This window comes from Capricornis sumatraensis, chromosome 19 (assembly GCF_032405125.1).
Source record: "Capricornis sumatraensis isolate serow.1 chromosome 19, serow.2, whole genome shotgun sequence".
NCBI classification, from domain to species: domain Eukaryota; kingdom Metazoa; phylum Chordata; class Mammalia; order Artiodactyla; family Bovidae; genus Capricornis; species Capricornis sumatraensis.
Genome location: NC_091087.1, coordinates 71,884,676 through 71,898,352, shown reverse-complemented (window position 1 = coordinate 71,898,352; position 13,677 = coordinate 71,884,676). Strand labels below are relative to the sequence as shown.

Below are 13,677 nucleotides of genomic sequence, written 5' to 3'. Positions count from 1 at the left end.
TGGTCCCGTTTCCTGAACCAGACTGGGGGGTTGTGGTGGGGGCTCCTCCCACAGCCCCCAGAGTATGACTGGGCCAGGGCCAGGGCACACTGCTGTCCTGGAGGCTGGTCACAGGATTTCAAAGCTTTCCTACTAGCTGGGGCCACTCTGGGCACAGGGGCAGCAGTGGGCAGCCCTGAGGGCCAGGCCCTTTGTGGTTCAGCCCTGCATGGTCTGAGACGTGACTCTGATGGGCACAGGGGCTGCAGGGCAGAGGCCACGCCTGCTTGCCTTGCCTTCCTGTCTGGCTGAGCCCAAGTAACAGGGCCCCATCTGGGAGGTGGGGGTGGGGGTTTGAGCAGGTACACCCTCCTGGTCCCCTTTGATGCTCCTGCATGGGCCCCACACAGGGCCCAGCTCCCTGGAGGAGGCTGGCCCGGGAGCAGACCCAGGACTCCCGCTGGAAGTGCCTGAACTTGCGGCTCACACCCCGTCCTTCCTTGCTTCACTCCCAAGGGCCCCGTCTTGGCCCCCCCTACTCCTGGCACCGCTCTGCAGGCCCTCCCCCAAGAAGAGGCCTCCCCAGCCAGGCACGACCAGGAGCTGGTGCTGAGTGAACAAGTCAGAGCCAGAGTGTGGACAGTAAGCGTTTATTACCACGTGGACACAGACGGCTTGGTGCGTGGACGGACCCTCGCCGCCAGGATGCAGGGAGGAGCCGTGTGGTAGCGGCCGCCGCTCCCGGGGGCACCTAGAAGAAAACTTGAGACCTTCTAACAAGGCGCGTGACTTGGGGTGTCTTCTCTATGAACCCAAAGAAACGTACACTTAAATAGGCATATATAAAATACAAAAAAAAGGCGGCAGGCCTGGTGTTCTGTCAGGTTGAATCTAAAAAAATTGAGGAACTGAACTTTTCTCATTTTAATATTTTATCACAGGTTAAGACTTTTAAACGAAGCATGTCCTAGCTTCAGCGCGTGCTGAGTGTGCCAGAGGCCTGGGCGCTGGGCTCCGTGGGGTCCCCGCCGTCAGGTGGCCCGGGTTGTGGGCGGCGTCGGGGGTTCTGGCCTACGACGTGCTGATCCCACTCAGCTCCTGCCTGATGGCTGGGGGACAGGGCGGGAAAGAGGCTCAGTCCCAGCTGCCCACCCGAGGGGCCGCGTCCACTGCGGCTGCCACAGCAGGCGGAGACCAAGGTACCCCCAGCCCCCCCCCCCGACCCCTCTGGCCCATGGCCTCCCGAGGCAGGGGCACCCAGCAATAAAGTGGGGTTAACAGTTGGCCTCTGTCTTTTTTTGGCTCCCGCTCTGTCTCCCCTCTTGATTCATTAACTCCTTATCTACCCATCCCAGCCTGGTAGGTGACTGGACCAACAGGAAGTTGAGCGCTCTCTGTTGGATCAAGGACAGGGCGTGGCTGATCACCCAGCCCTGGGCAGAAGTCCGGCTCCGCTGGCTCCCAGCCGTTCTCCTCTCTCTAGAGTCCCCCAGGCGTGATGGCGAGGGAAGGGGGGGCGCCTGGACCACGCCTCCCTGCTCTGTGGGCTTAGCTAGCTCGGCCCACGCCTTTCCTTTTCCTCTGGCCCCAGATCTGAGCCGGCCGTTTCAAAGGCTCCGGTGGGGAGTGGACGGATGGATGTGATTCACTGCGACGAGGCCCTGCTCTCTGGAGCCGCACACCTGCTCCCCGGGCCAGCAGCGCCCAGCAGGCTGTGGACTCGGTCAGGCCCTTAGGTAGTTCTGTGGCTTCTGGGGCCCTCTAGCCTCTGGGAAGGCAGCAGCTGCCCTTGTAGCCCCAAGCTCAGGGATCGGAAGCAGCAGAATAAAGAGAGTGATCTAAGTCCATGGGATACTAAGATAAAGAACAGATGGTTCAAAGCTGCTCTGGACTGGTGAACGCACCCTTCCCACCACTGGCTCACCCAGGAGGGAGCCTGGGGAGGTCAGACCGAGGTGCAGACCGCGAGAATGTGCTCCCACTTGGACAAGCTCCTTAATCTGTCTGAGTCGCCTCAGTCTGCCCAACCAGAGAACTGGGAGGCTGGTGTGGGCTGCGGGGAGGAAGAATGAAACCCCTCAGCGCAAACCCTAAGCTTCCCAGCCCAGAACGGCCTCACTGGCTGGGTCCTCCTGGCCCCTGGCTTGCAGCCCTGGGCACAGGCACCCCTGCCCTCCCCGAGGACCCTTGGCGTGAGCCTGGCTGGGTGCTGCCCCGTGGTGGGGGTCGGGGTGGAGGGTCCCTGCCACTTACCGTCGATGATCTCCTCCTTCACTTTGTGAAGCTCCCGGACCACCTCCTCGAGGATCTCCTGTTGGGAGCAGAGCCTCGGGGTGAAGGTGGCCGTGGTCACGGGCAGGGAGGCCGGGCTCCCTTCAGAGCCACTTCCCTCTGTGTTCTCAGCGGCCCCCCACCCCGCACTGGGGAAGGGTGTGTGTGACAGGGGATGGGACACCCTGCAATGCCTCAGAAATACTTGGGAGAAGCCAGGGCAGCCCCCCCAAGAGGCAGGCCGGGAGGGCCTGGAGCCCTTTCCTGGTGAAGATGCATGTGGCTTCCCGCCCCCTTCCTCCCCGCCAGCTGCCACCCTCGCAGCCCCGAGAAGCCCCCAGGCCCGGCTCCTTCACAGCCCCTCTGGACAGACACACTCACCTGTTTCATCCGGTCCAAATCTAAGGCATCCAGGGCCACATCGTTGACACTCCCTGCCGGCTTCATCCTGGGAAGAGGGTGGCGGGGTGTGGTTGGGTGGGCATTGGGGGGCCGAGCTCGACAGGCAAGTGGGTGCCCAGTGCTTGCCCGCTGAGGGCCTGGCTCTGCCCTCTTCAAATGCTGCTGCTTTGGCGCTTCAGAAAGGACTCTCACGCCCTGTCTCCACCTTGAGCGGGCCTCCTGGATACCATGACTGTATTTCCCAACCCAAGCGTCAGGACCTGGGGTCTCCCGACTTGACAGTGCTCACACGGAAGCGCCCACGCGTGTGGACGGCATTCTGAGCCACACGCTCCTCCCCCCGCCCAACCCTGGGAAGAGGATGCTGATAAGCTGGTTCTCAGAGTGAGGCCTCTGATCCCGGCTAGACCACGGCCTGGGGAGACCCCGTGATGCTGGCATTAAACAGGAGACAACTGCTCAGCCCGGAGGCACCCATGTCTGACAAGAGCCAGAGGCCCTGGTGCTGGGGACCAGCTCTGCGTGTGGTTTTGCTCTTCTCAGGCAGAGGGTTCAGTTCTGGGGACTGTCCTTCTTTGACGTTTCTGAACTAAGCTTAGCTGGCTTGAAATTTAATGTTTCCTGCACATGAATCCTCCCTGGGAAGTCTCGACAGGGGCTTCCCTGGAGGTCCGGTGGTTAGGACTCAGTGTTTTCACTGCCAGGGCCCAGGTTCGATCCCTGGTCAGGGAACTAAGATCCCACAAGTGGCACAGCGTGGTCAAAAAAAAGAAAATTTTGGCAAATGCTTTCACCTGGCCTTTCAAAGGAGAATCATGGTGCCGAGGGAGCACCTTCTGGATGCAGTTTCTCTCCCCACATGGAGAGAGAGGCAGGTTCAGGGAAATGATGTGGTCAGAGCCGCCTACAGGGATCATGGACGTGACAGCTGGTAGACATACACGTGACAGCTGGTGGGCACACACCTGAAGCCAGTGGACACGTGAGAGCTGGCGGACACACGCGGACTGGGGAAGTGGACATGTGACAACCAGCAGACACACACTGGGGGAACTGGCACGACTGCCAGGCGTCACCATACAGATTAGGTCCGGCTGGTGTCCTCCGCAGCGGAGAACCGGCAGGACGCTGAAGCGCTGGTGCGGCTGAGACGGAGAACAGAGTGGAGGAGCCTCCACGTGGGCCAGCAATCCCCCTTCTGGGGACGCAGCCAGAGGGAACAAGCTCGCTGCTCCCCGCAGACGGCCGCACCCCACGTCCGCCGTGGCGCTGTTCATAAGTGCCACGACATGGAGACCCCCTGAGTGTCCACTGCCCGATGAGTGGATGAGGATGATGTCCTATCTGTATCTACGTGGGTGTGTATGCACACATGTGTACATGTATAGGTACACGTCACACACACTTATATAATGAAGTATTCCACGATGAGAAAGAAGGAAGTCCTGCTGTTTGTGACAGCATGGACATGGTGCTGAGTGAATAAGCCAGAGAAAGATAAATGCTGCGTGATCTCACTTATGCGTAAAATCCAGAGAAGCCCGTATTTAAAACGGGTGAACAACAGGGCCCTCCTGTGCAGCGCAGGGAACTCTGCTCAGGGCCATGTGGTAGCCTGGATGAGGGGAGTTTGGGGAAGAACGGATACAAGCAAAGGTATGGCTGAGTCCCCGTGCTGTGCAGCTGAAACGGTCACAACGTTTCTTGTTAATCGGCTATACTCCAACACAAAATAAACAAATCTCGAAAAGCCAAACTTATGGAAACAGACTGGCCTGGTGGCTGCCAGGGGTGGGGGTGGGGGTGGCTGGTGAGGCTGCTGAGGGGCGCGAGGCTGCAGTAGCAAGGCGGGCAGGCCGCGGGGCTGAGCCCACAGCGCGGTGGCCGTGGCTGGAGGTGCTGCGTTGCGCACTTGGGAGGAGCGCAGCAAGGAGGTCTGCGAGTTCTCACCGCATACACAGAGGAAGGTGTCTGTGCGAGGTCACGGATGTTTTGACCTGGCTGCCCGCGGTAATCATTTACAGCATCTAACACATGAAGTCACCGTGCCGGGCACCTTGAACTCACACAACGTTAGATGTCAATTATATCTCAGGAAAGCTGGGTTGAAAAACCACGGAATGCCATGTAAATAAAATTTTAGTGGTCCAGTGCACATACCCAGATTAAAAAAGAAAAAAATAAAGTGCTCCTGCACATCTCTGGACGAACTCAGTAAAGAGGCCAAACGTGGTCCTGAGTAAGTAATTTTGGATCCTGGTGGGGAAAGAGATCCCCTGCCCTGCTGTAGGTTCATAGTCCTTGATTCAAGAGCAATTTTCCGGGGCACCTGGACAAACCACGTTACCTCTCTGGGCCCTGGTCCTCCCCTCTGGACAGCCCCCCAACCCCGACAGTGACCCCGACATCTCTGTGGGCCCTACAGTGGCTGCCCCCAGGGCACCATCTGTGAGTCTAGGAAGCACTCCAGCTCAGAGCTGGAGAACTTGCTTTCCCAGTGAGAACACCCTGGACAGTGTTCTCACCCTGAGAGGGACGCTTGGCTGCTCGGAACTTGGCAGTCTGTCCTTGTTCCACCAGCAGGAAGCAGCCAGCTCTGCCGAGGGCTGCAGGCCGGCCCTGCCCGCCTCGCCTCCCGGGCCCTGATCTGGCTCCCGCCTGAAGGGTTCACCTCCTGCCTCCAGCCAGGCAGGCGGCCCAGAGACACTGCATTGTGGCGCCCTGGCCCAGGGTGCACGGACCGCGGCCTGTGCGTGGGACAAACCCACGCCTTTCCCCTCAGTGTGCCTTGCTCCGCCCTCCCCACGTCCTACGCTTGTCAGCCACGCTGCTCTGCTTTCTGCTCTGAGTTCGCCAGGTTGGCAGCAGGCCTAGGGGCCTCAGCACTCGCTGCTCCTTCAGACAGCAAGTCCGCCCCCCTCCACTTTCTGCAGGGCGGGCTCCCTCCTCCATGTCCGCTCAAACACCGCCTCTGAGAAGCCCCCTTGCTAAAGCTCCTCTGTACCTGGCACTGCCCACCACGGAACCCTTGGTGTCTTCCCCCGAGCACCTGTGGGAACGCATGGTTGTCTTGTCTGTGGGTCTTTGCACGCGGAGACGAGCTCTGTGCAGGCAGGGACCTCATGCCTGGCCGAGAAGCTGGCTGACTTGGGACCCCCACAAGCCCTGGCTGACACCGGGACAGCCCTCCCTGAGCACCCGTGTCTGTCCTCACCGCTCCTGCGGAGCTGGCCAGAGCTCTCTCTTGGCTGACTCAGCCAGACCAGGACCAAGTGCCACCTGCTCTGGGCTGTTTCCCTCCGATTCGTGACGGGCGTTGGAGACACCCCTTAGTGTGGGCTCTAGAAGCCTGCACATTCAGGCCACGCTCGGCCTGTGGTTACTATCTGATTGCCTGAGGTTTTTTTGGAGCGACCTCTGTTGCAAACAACCCATCCTGTTATCACCTCAGGTTTTGGTTTGGGAAACGTGGCCAGCATCTCCCTGGGAAGACGCAGAGGAAGTGGAGGAGGGCGGTGCGGGGACAGCCCCGGGACTGTAGGCCGCGGGGCACAGCGAGTGCTGGGGAGGGGTACTTGCTGTGTGCGGCTGCTGTCCACACTCGACCACGCTGCGGGGGGGTGAGCAGACCTCCGCACGGGCTGGAGCAAGCAGCGGAGGCTGCAGAGGGCCCCTGGCTAGCCCGGTGTCCTGGCTGGTGAGCCCAGAGCTGGGACTGCACCTCCGCGGCTCCCCACGGCCTCTCTGGACAGTCACACACCCGGGGCCTCAGGGCCCCCCATCGATGAGGGTGAGGAGGACCCGGCCTGCCCTGTCCCTCACGATGCACAGCCCACCCTGTCCCAGAGATAGCTGTTAGATGACAACGCGGCAGGGGCCGAGGTGTTAGTCGCGGGAGGGGACAGAGGCGGCCCCAGAGGCGGGTGGTGCGGTACCTAGAGTGAGGCTGCGCCTGCAGGGGGTTCTTAGCTTCCGGGCTCTTGGCCACAGACGGGGTTCTACGCGGTGGGTGGAATGGAGCAGAGGTGAGTTGGCACCGAGGCCCGCCTGGGCCCCCGCCCCGGGTGCAGCGTGGGCTTCTGGGGCGGCTCACCTGGACAGCGAGGAGGACACGGGCTTCTCCGCTGAGCCGCTCCGCTCCCAGGGCTTCCGGCTGGCCTCTGTTGGTGGACGAAGCGCCTCAGGGCTGGGAGTGTGCCGTGGCCCCGCACCCCGCAGCATCCCAGGCAGATGGCCCCGCCCCGGCTCCCGTGGCCCAGGAGGCCCTCGCAGGCCTGCCACCTGCGTCTCCCCAACTCAGGACGTCTCCCCAACTCAGGACGGGAGCCCCTGCTCCCGCAACTCGGTTGACCTGGTTTCAAGTCCTCTCCCCATGGCTAGGGCTTTCCTGGGAACGCGCCGGCTAGGCAGGGAAGCTCTGAACCAGGACCTCCAGAAGCAGCCTGTGCCCCCAGCAGTGGGCCGGGGGGGCACAGGAAGCCTCTCGCCTGCACCCTCAGCGCACCCCACACCCGCCTTTGGGAGCCAGTGCCCCCGCCGTCCCCGGCTCTGTGGCTCTCCCCACACAATGCTGCTGGCTCTTTCCCGACCTGGCCTTGGAAGCTGATTTGTCTCTCCTTTTTCAAGTGCTCTTTAACTGCATTTCACTTTACTACGAGAGGTCCACTGAACTGAATGAGTTCCCTGACTTGGCAGGATGAGCAGAGAGGCAGAAGGGAAAGTTCCCTGGGGCAGCAGGGGCCAGGTGCTCTGAGCTGAGCCTGGAGGCCATGGGCTGACCCTCGCTGAGCCTGCAGGGTGGACCTGGGAGCAGAACCACACCCGAGCTCCAGCACGTGGCCCGGGGCACACCGCTTACAAGCACTGAGCTTCTAACTAGGAACTCGCAGCCCCTCTGCTGGGACGTGAGGCGTTCACGCGGTCACTCACCAAGAATCGTGGCACCGCCTGAGGAGAGGCCACAGACCCCGGCCTCACAGGGAGGCCGACGAGCCAGCAGAAGGGCAGGACGTGAGGCCCAGGTGGCCGCAGAGCCGTGCCCCAGCGAGCTGCCAACAGCGGGCATGAGCCTCTCGCCACAGGCTTCCTGTTTTCTCTCTGTCCCCCCCGGCCCCACCACACGCTCGGGAGCACAGGCCTGGCTCAGAGCAGACCCCGAGACGTTTGCTGAATGACTGAGGGAGCAGATGCCGTGGCGTCTTCCCACCACACAGTCTGAAGGCGCTCTTCTGACCACACCTGTTCAGAGCTCGGACCAGGTTAGGTTCCGGGCCGTCTGCTTTGCAGGCCTCATCTGGCTGACTGCTCAGCGAGCAAGGCTCCCTAGTGGTGACCATAACATCCTGGTGTTTCACAAGGAGCAACCTGGCGTTTTGACTGCAGTATTTACATGCTCCTCTTCAGAGCAGGGCCCAAGGCCAGGAAGCTGAGCCTCCGGTCCCATCTTCCCCACCCCTCCTAGGTGTGGGCAGGCCCGCTGGGGAAACAGCTGGATGGGGCGCTCTCTCCCCCAGGGTGCCCTGCACATGTTCAGGCTCTGACTGCAGGCGGCCGCTGACAGGGGTCGGGGGGGCTTCCTTGTAAGACGGCAGGGCGCCCCGCCAGCGCAGCCTCTGCTCATCCGCCAAGTGAGGCCATGGGGGTCAGATCATCTTCCTGTGAGAGCCCCTCCCACTCTAGGACCCCACGCCTGGTGCAGGCAGGGTGGGCCCCTTACCTGACGGGTTGGGGGGCTGCTGGCTGGCTGCTCGGGTCCCCGGAGATGGAGAGGTGCTGGGCTCTTCCTGAAACGGAAGAGAAAGGCTCTGGTGCCGACCTGGTTAGGAAGGCCGGCTGGGTGGGGACTTTCGGGCCAGGTCATCTAGGGGACCGCAGCTTTCCAAATTATCCAGTGAACGAGTGTCACTTTTACAGTGAGACCACCATGGTGCTTCACTAATGAAAACCCCAGGTTTCCAACCCATGGCAGTCGGGGAAGAAGGCTGCAGGGAGACACAGTGGAGAGTCAGGACAATTGCTCACCCCTGGCCTCCACACCAAGCACTGACCTCGTGACTGTCAGGAACCCCCACCCCGTATTTGTGGGGTGCGTGAAGAGAGTTCTCGGAGTCGCTGATTCAGGGGCAAAAGAATGTGCTAGGCTGTGGGTCTCCAGAGGAAGACCCACAGGAAGACCCTAGGAAGATCTCCTGAGGCCTCTCGCTGTGAGAGAGTGGAGTTAATGAAATTATGGAAGTCAACACATGTGCCTGGGGACCAGGACCCAAAGGAAACAGGCCAGAGTGGGAGATATTATGGGTGAAATTAGAGTAACTGGAAAATAAACCAGAAAAAATTTTTAACATCATCCTATTATTTCAAAAATAACTATTAAGACTGCTCCCTATATAAAGGGAAGTCCGGCTTCAGCTGCAAGCCGGGAAGAGCCCCCCTACCCCTGCAGACCCCTTCGCCAGCCACCTCGCAGCCTGGGGGCTGTGCTCTTCATGCCTGGGACACATCCTTAGAGCCCCGTGGCCAGCAAGGGGCAGTAGCCCCGCCCAAGCCACCTGACTCCACATTTGGGAGTGTGGAGTTCTCCCGAATGTGGAGGGCTCCACATTTCCTTCTTGAAACTTTGTACATGTTCGGTGAAGATCTGGAAAACACTGACAAGTATAGAAATGAAAAAGCCAGGGACTCCCCTGGAGGTCTAGCGGTTAGGACTGACTGCTTTCACTGCTGAGGGCCCAGGTTCGATCCCTGGTTGGGGAACTAAGATCCCCAAGCTGCGCAGTACGGCCAAATAAAAGAAAAAAGAAAGGCCAGCCGCCAGTGTCCCTGGCCACATTGCACTCGCTCTGCTGTGCGGGACTGTCCCAGCCCTGGAAGAGGCTGCTCCCATGTGGGTGGGGCCTCCTGACCGCATGCAACCAAGCCTAGAGGCCTACAGAGAAAGGGGAGTCAGAGGAGGAAAACTCCACCCTTGGGGTCAAAGATTTCTCCTGGGTCCCTACTCTTTTCCTAGTGGCTCAGACAGTAAAGCATCTGCCTATAATGCCAGAGACCTAGGTTCAGTTCCTGGCTTGGGAAGATCTCCTGGAGAAGGGCATGGCAACCCACTCCAGTGTTCTCGCCTGGAGAATCCCATGGACAGAGGGGCCTGGCGGGCTATAGTCCATGGGGTCGCGAAGAGTCGGATACGACAGAGCACTTCCACTCCTTCTCTTCCTAGAGCCCAGGGAGCTGGGGCTGGCGGTGCTGGCTGGAACCTGCCAGTCTTTGGAGGCCTGTGACTACCTCCAGGCTCCTGGCCACACAGGCCTCTGCACTTGGAGGCATTCAGGCGGAGCCAGCTGGACGGGCTCCACACCGGGTGCAAGGCATGCGGGCAGGGGAGCGTGCATGCGTGGCCCTAGCAGGGCTCACATTCCGGCAGCAAGGGGCGAGGAGACAAGACACGTGTGTGCGCTGAGAGCCAAGCAGAAGCACAGCAGGGAGAGGCGCCCGGGGACCAAGCTGCAGGGAGCCTCACCTAGTCTGGGGTCTGGGAGCCCATTTCTCAGGGAGCAATGCTTATGCAGAGACGTCCAGACTGGGGAGGAGTCAGCTGTGGGGGCCGAGGGGGCTGCACGTGCCTAGGCTGGGGATGAGGGGGTGGGAGGGCCGCTGGCAGGGCCGGAGCCCTGGGCCTCGCCTGGCGAGCCTCACCCAGTGGCACGGAAGTGCGCGTGCCCTGGCATTTCTGTCACTGAGATGCAACCTGTATGCTGTCTGCAATTAAGGTCTAAACTTAGTGGTTTTAGCAGGAATCTGTTTTTACAGGGAAAGCTTAACACACAGGACAAAAGCCTTAGCCGCCCTACGTGGAGGCAGGCACGTGGAGTTCTGGGTGGACAGACGGGACTCTAGGATCCTGATCCGGACAAGCGCCTGAGGCTCGGGGTCCTTTGCCCAGCTCATCCGAGGCTCTGCTGGAATGGATGGACTCGAGTGACATCTTTTAGGAGTAGAAACAAATAGCAACAGCCCTGGTCTTGAAGCAGACACCCCCTACCGTGACTGCACCCGAGGCTGTCGAGGAGACCTGTTCGTGTGTCTGAGCTCCCCAGGCTCCAGGCCCTCTCGTCATGACACTCCCGACTGGACCCTGCTTCTGTGCCTCCCACCTGCCTCTCCCACGAGGCTGCCAGACGCTCAGTGACTGCAGACCTGCCCCGTGGTGCAGGGGGATGGACAGGAATCCCCCTACCCTCCTACAATCACCCAGTGAAGAATCTATCATGTGATTGTCCAACCCCCGGCACCGCGGGGCCTGGTGTGTCCACACGGCACGGGAAGCCAGGGCAGGCTGGCGGTGGGTGCACTTACTGTTTGGCTTTCGTCTTCCTTCTTGTCAGCCGGCTTGTCTGTCTGGGAGGCTGCTTTTCTCCTAACACAGAAGGGAGAACACACACCATCAGCCCCGGAGGTTTCCACACTGACCGGATGCCTCTTCTGTGCGGACGTGGTCCTAAGAAGCCCCGTTTCGTGTGGAGGAGGTAACTTATCCAGGCACCCATCTGGCCTGGGGTGATGCCTGAGTGAGTGTGCAGGCCTTCTATGCTGGTCCCAGGACCCTGGATGCCAAACTGGTCTGGCAGGGGGCATGGGGACACTCGCATCTCTGTCTGCAGCACCTGAGGGGCAGGAGGCTGGTCCACACCCCGTCCCAGTCAGAAGAGCTGGGTACAGCTATGGCCTCAGAACACCCAGGCCTGGCTGCGAGGGGCAAGACAGCTCCCAGCCCACAGGTCACGCTGTGGACATCCCACCTGCGGGCCACCTGCGGGAGAAGGAAGCCTGCCTGTCTCCCTGAAGTCCCCTGCCTCGGCGCTCAGCAGCCACGCCCTATCAACCCGGATGCCGCCAAGAGCTGCTCAGGAAGGAAAGGCTCCGACAGACGCCTCTGGTCACTGACAGCACCCCCCAGGGATGAGCCCCTGCTCAAACACCCTGAAAACTCCCTGCTCTCTGCTGGCCACACTGGGCACCGACATCTGGCTAATTCTCAAACCCATACACAGCAGCCTCTCTGAAGCTGCCAGAACACACAGTGCTCAAGAGCTCACAAGTGAGCTGCCCATCAAGGGGGAAACTGGCCTGATGTGGGGGAACGGCCACCAGCGGGCTGTCCCCGTCGAGGGACCAGCCCACGCTGCAGCCTTCTCAGTCACACTGGGGCCCCTTCTTCGTTGGCTCATCCCGGGAAGGATGGGTCCTCTCAGAAACCCGGGAATCGTCCCCAACATCTTCCTCCCGACAGCGTGCCCGCTCAGTCCTGCCTCTGCATTTGTTTCTGGGCTGGCTGTCCTGTCTTTATTTCCAACACTGGGTGCAAGCACCCCGGCTCCTCCCTGGCCGGCCACTGTGCCCGTGACATTGCACCTGCCCAGAGCCAGGTTCAGTCTTCCAAGAAAACACAGCAGACCAGGCCCCTCCAGTTCCGTGGAGACTTCCTGCGCAGGGCACCTGTGGACAAGATGCCCCCGCCTGGGAAAGGGTGTGGGGCAGCCCTTCGAGGGAGGAGCCAGCAACTCTGCCAGGACCTTCATTCAAAGAAACAGCCCATGAGGGCATCTCATTGGCTCCACTTGACATCCAGCGCCGAGCGGGGCTTCATGGGGCAGCGTGACGGCTCCTTGCCGGTCGTGTGGGGTTTGTGTTAACTGCGGGCCCGGCTCTGCCACCAGCCATCTGGCGTCTCCCTGGCTCCTGGCTCACTGGCCTTTTCCTGTTCTCAGAAACTTCCTCTCCGTTTGGTCTAAACCATCAAGGCAAAGCTGTTACTATGAATGCACTGGCGTTGGACTTGGAGTGACTGCGCATATATTGTTTTTAAAGAAAATCTTCTATTTTTAACGTGGGGCTCCCCTGGAATGGAATCCAACCTGCCTGCATTGCTTGCTCCGAGGCTTGCTCCCCGGTCCTCCGGTGCCCGGGTGAGCCAGGGCACAGGGCCCCGTCAGCGTACCCCTGCTGCCACCCCATGTCCACAAGTACAGCCCGAGCTCTGCGACCCCCACCAGAGGAGGCTGACTGATCGCTCCACCTGCTTGGGATTCAGCTGGGGACCAAACAAGTGTGGATGGGAGTGGAGGCCCGGGCCCCGGAACTGACCAGGACGTGGGGGCACTGCTGCTCTGTCCCTGGGGGCTCCGGCCACCCGGTCACTCCTCCTGGGGGCCCTGTAACCACCCCCACAGGACACGCCCCATCATCACCCATTCCCCAGGGGGAATAGTTTTCTTTTTCCCTGAGAATTTATCTCCGAAATTATTTTCAAATTTCTCTCTGCTCAGGACAAGGCTGGGACATGGCAGATACTTTGAGACGAACACTTGTTAAACTGAAATGAGGAACGCTTTAGACTTGAGAGGACTCCTTTTGGCTCGATGTCTCAGGCTGACCCCCAGAGAAGGGAAAACCTGAGTGACAGTCCCCCTGCTCAGCTGAAGCCAGGGGGACAGTGGCTGCTGGTTGGGGAGGGTGGTGCTGTCCACCTCCCGCACCCCTGGGCCGGGCATTGGGCGCAGGAGCTCGAGACAAGTGGCTGAGCTGGGGTCAGTCGACACACCCACCTCTTGGCCAGCAGCTTGTTCATCTCTTCCATGAGGCCTCCTCCGCCACCCCCACTGCTGGCCCGGTTGGCGTCAGACTTCGAGGACCCGCTGGGACTGGAGCCTCCGGATGCATCTTCTGGCTAAGGGGAGAGGGCGCTTCAGGCTGGTGACTTGAGGGAAAAGGGGCTGGGTGTGACAGCAGAGTGGAAAGAGGCCAGGCCAGGCCCTCTGGTCCCATCTCCCCAGCCCCACCCACTGGCGACAGAGTCCAGAGGGCGCCGTCGACTGGAGGTCACTGTTCGCAGACACGCCCTGGGTCCACTGGCTCACGGTCAGCGGCCTTGACGAGGCCGGTGTGACCTGAGGGGCGAGGGGGCACTACTCTGTATCAGAGGTGCCCTTTAGCACGCACGCACGGCCTTCTTCCAGAAGCTCCTCCTGCCAG

At 60.8% G+C, this 13,677-nt stretch overlaps 1 protein-coding gene across 4 annotated transcripts in view; it reads right to left on the bottom strand.

Annotated features, from left to right (window-relative positions):
• Positions 1–629: 629 nt before the first annotated feature.
• EVL (Enah/Vasp-like) overlaps positions 630–13,677 on the bottom strand; it is a 119,555-nt gene continuing 106,507 nt past the window's right edge. For 3 of the 4 annotated variants that reach the window (XM_068990899.1, XM_068990898.1, XM_068990900.1), the window contains exons 7-14: positions 13,251–13,372; positions 11,002–11,062; positions 8,369–8,435; positions 6,746–6,812; positions 6,588–6,650; positions 2,632–2,698; positions 2,233–2,290; positions 630–1,088 (exon numbers count right to left, since the gene is read on the bottom strand). In XM_068990899.1, coding sequence (XP_068847000.1) covers positions 1,051–1,088; positions 2,233–2,290; positions 2,632–2,698; positions 6,588–6,650; positions 6,746–6,812; positions 8,369–8,435; positions 11,002–11,062; positions 13,251–13,372 — 543 coding nt within the window. In that variant the 3' untranslated portion in view covers positions 630–1,050. The remainder of the gene's footprint in view (positions 1,089–2,232; positions 2,291–2,631; positions 2,699–6,587; positions 6,651–6,745; positions 6,813–8,368; positions 8,436–11,001; positions 11,063–13,250; positions 13,373–13,677) is intronic. The other variant, XM_068990901.1, reaches the window with a different exon arrangement.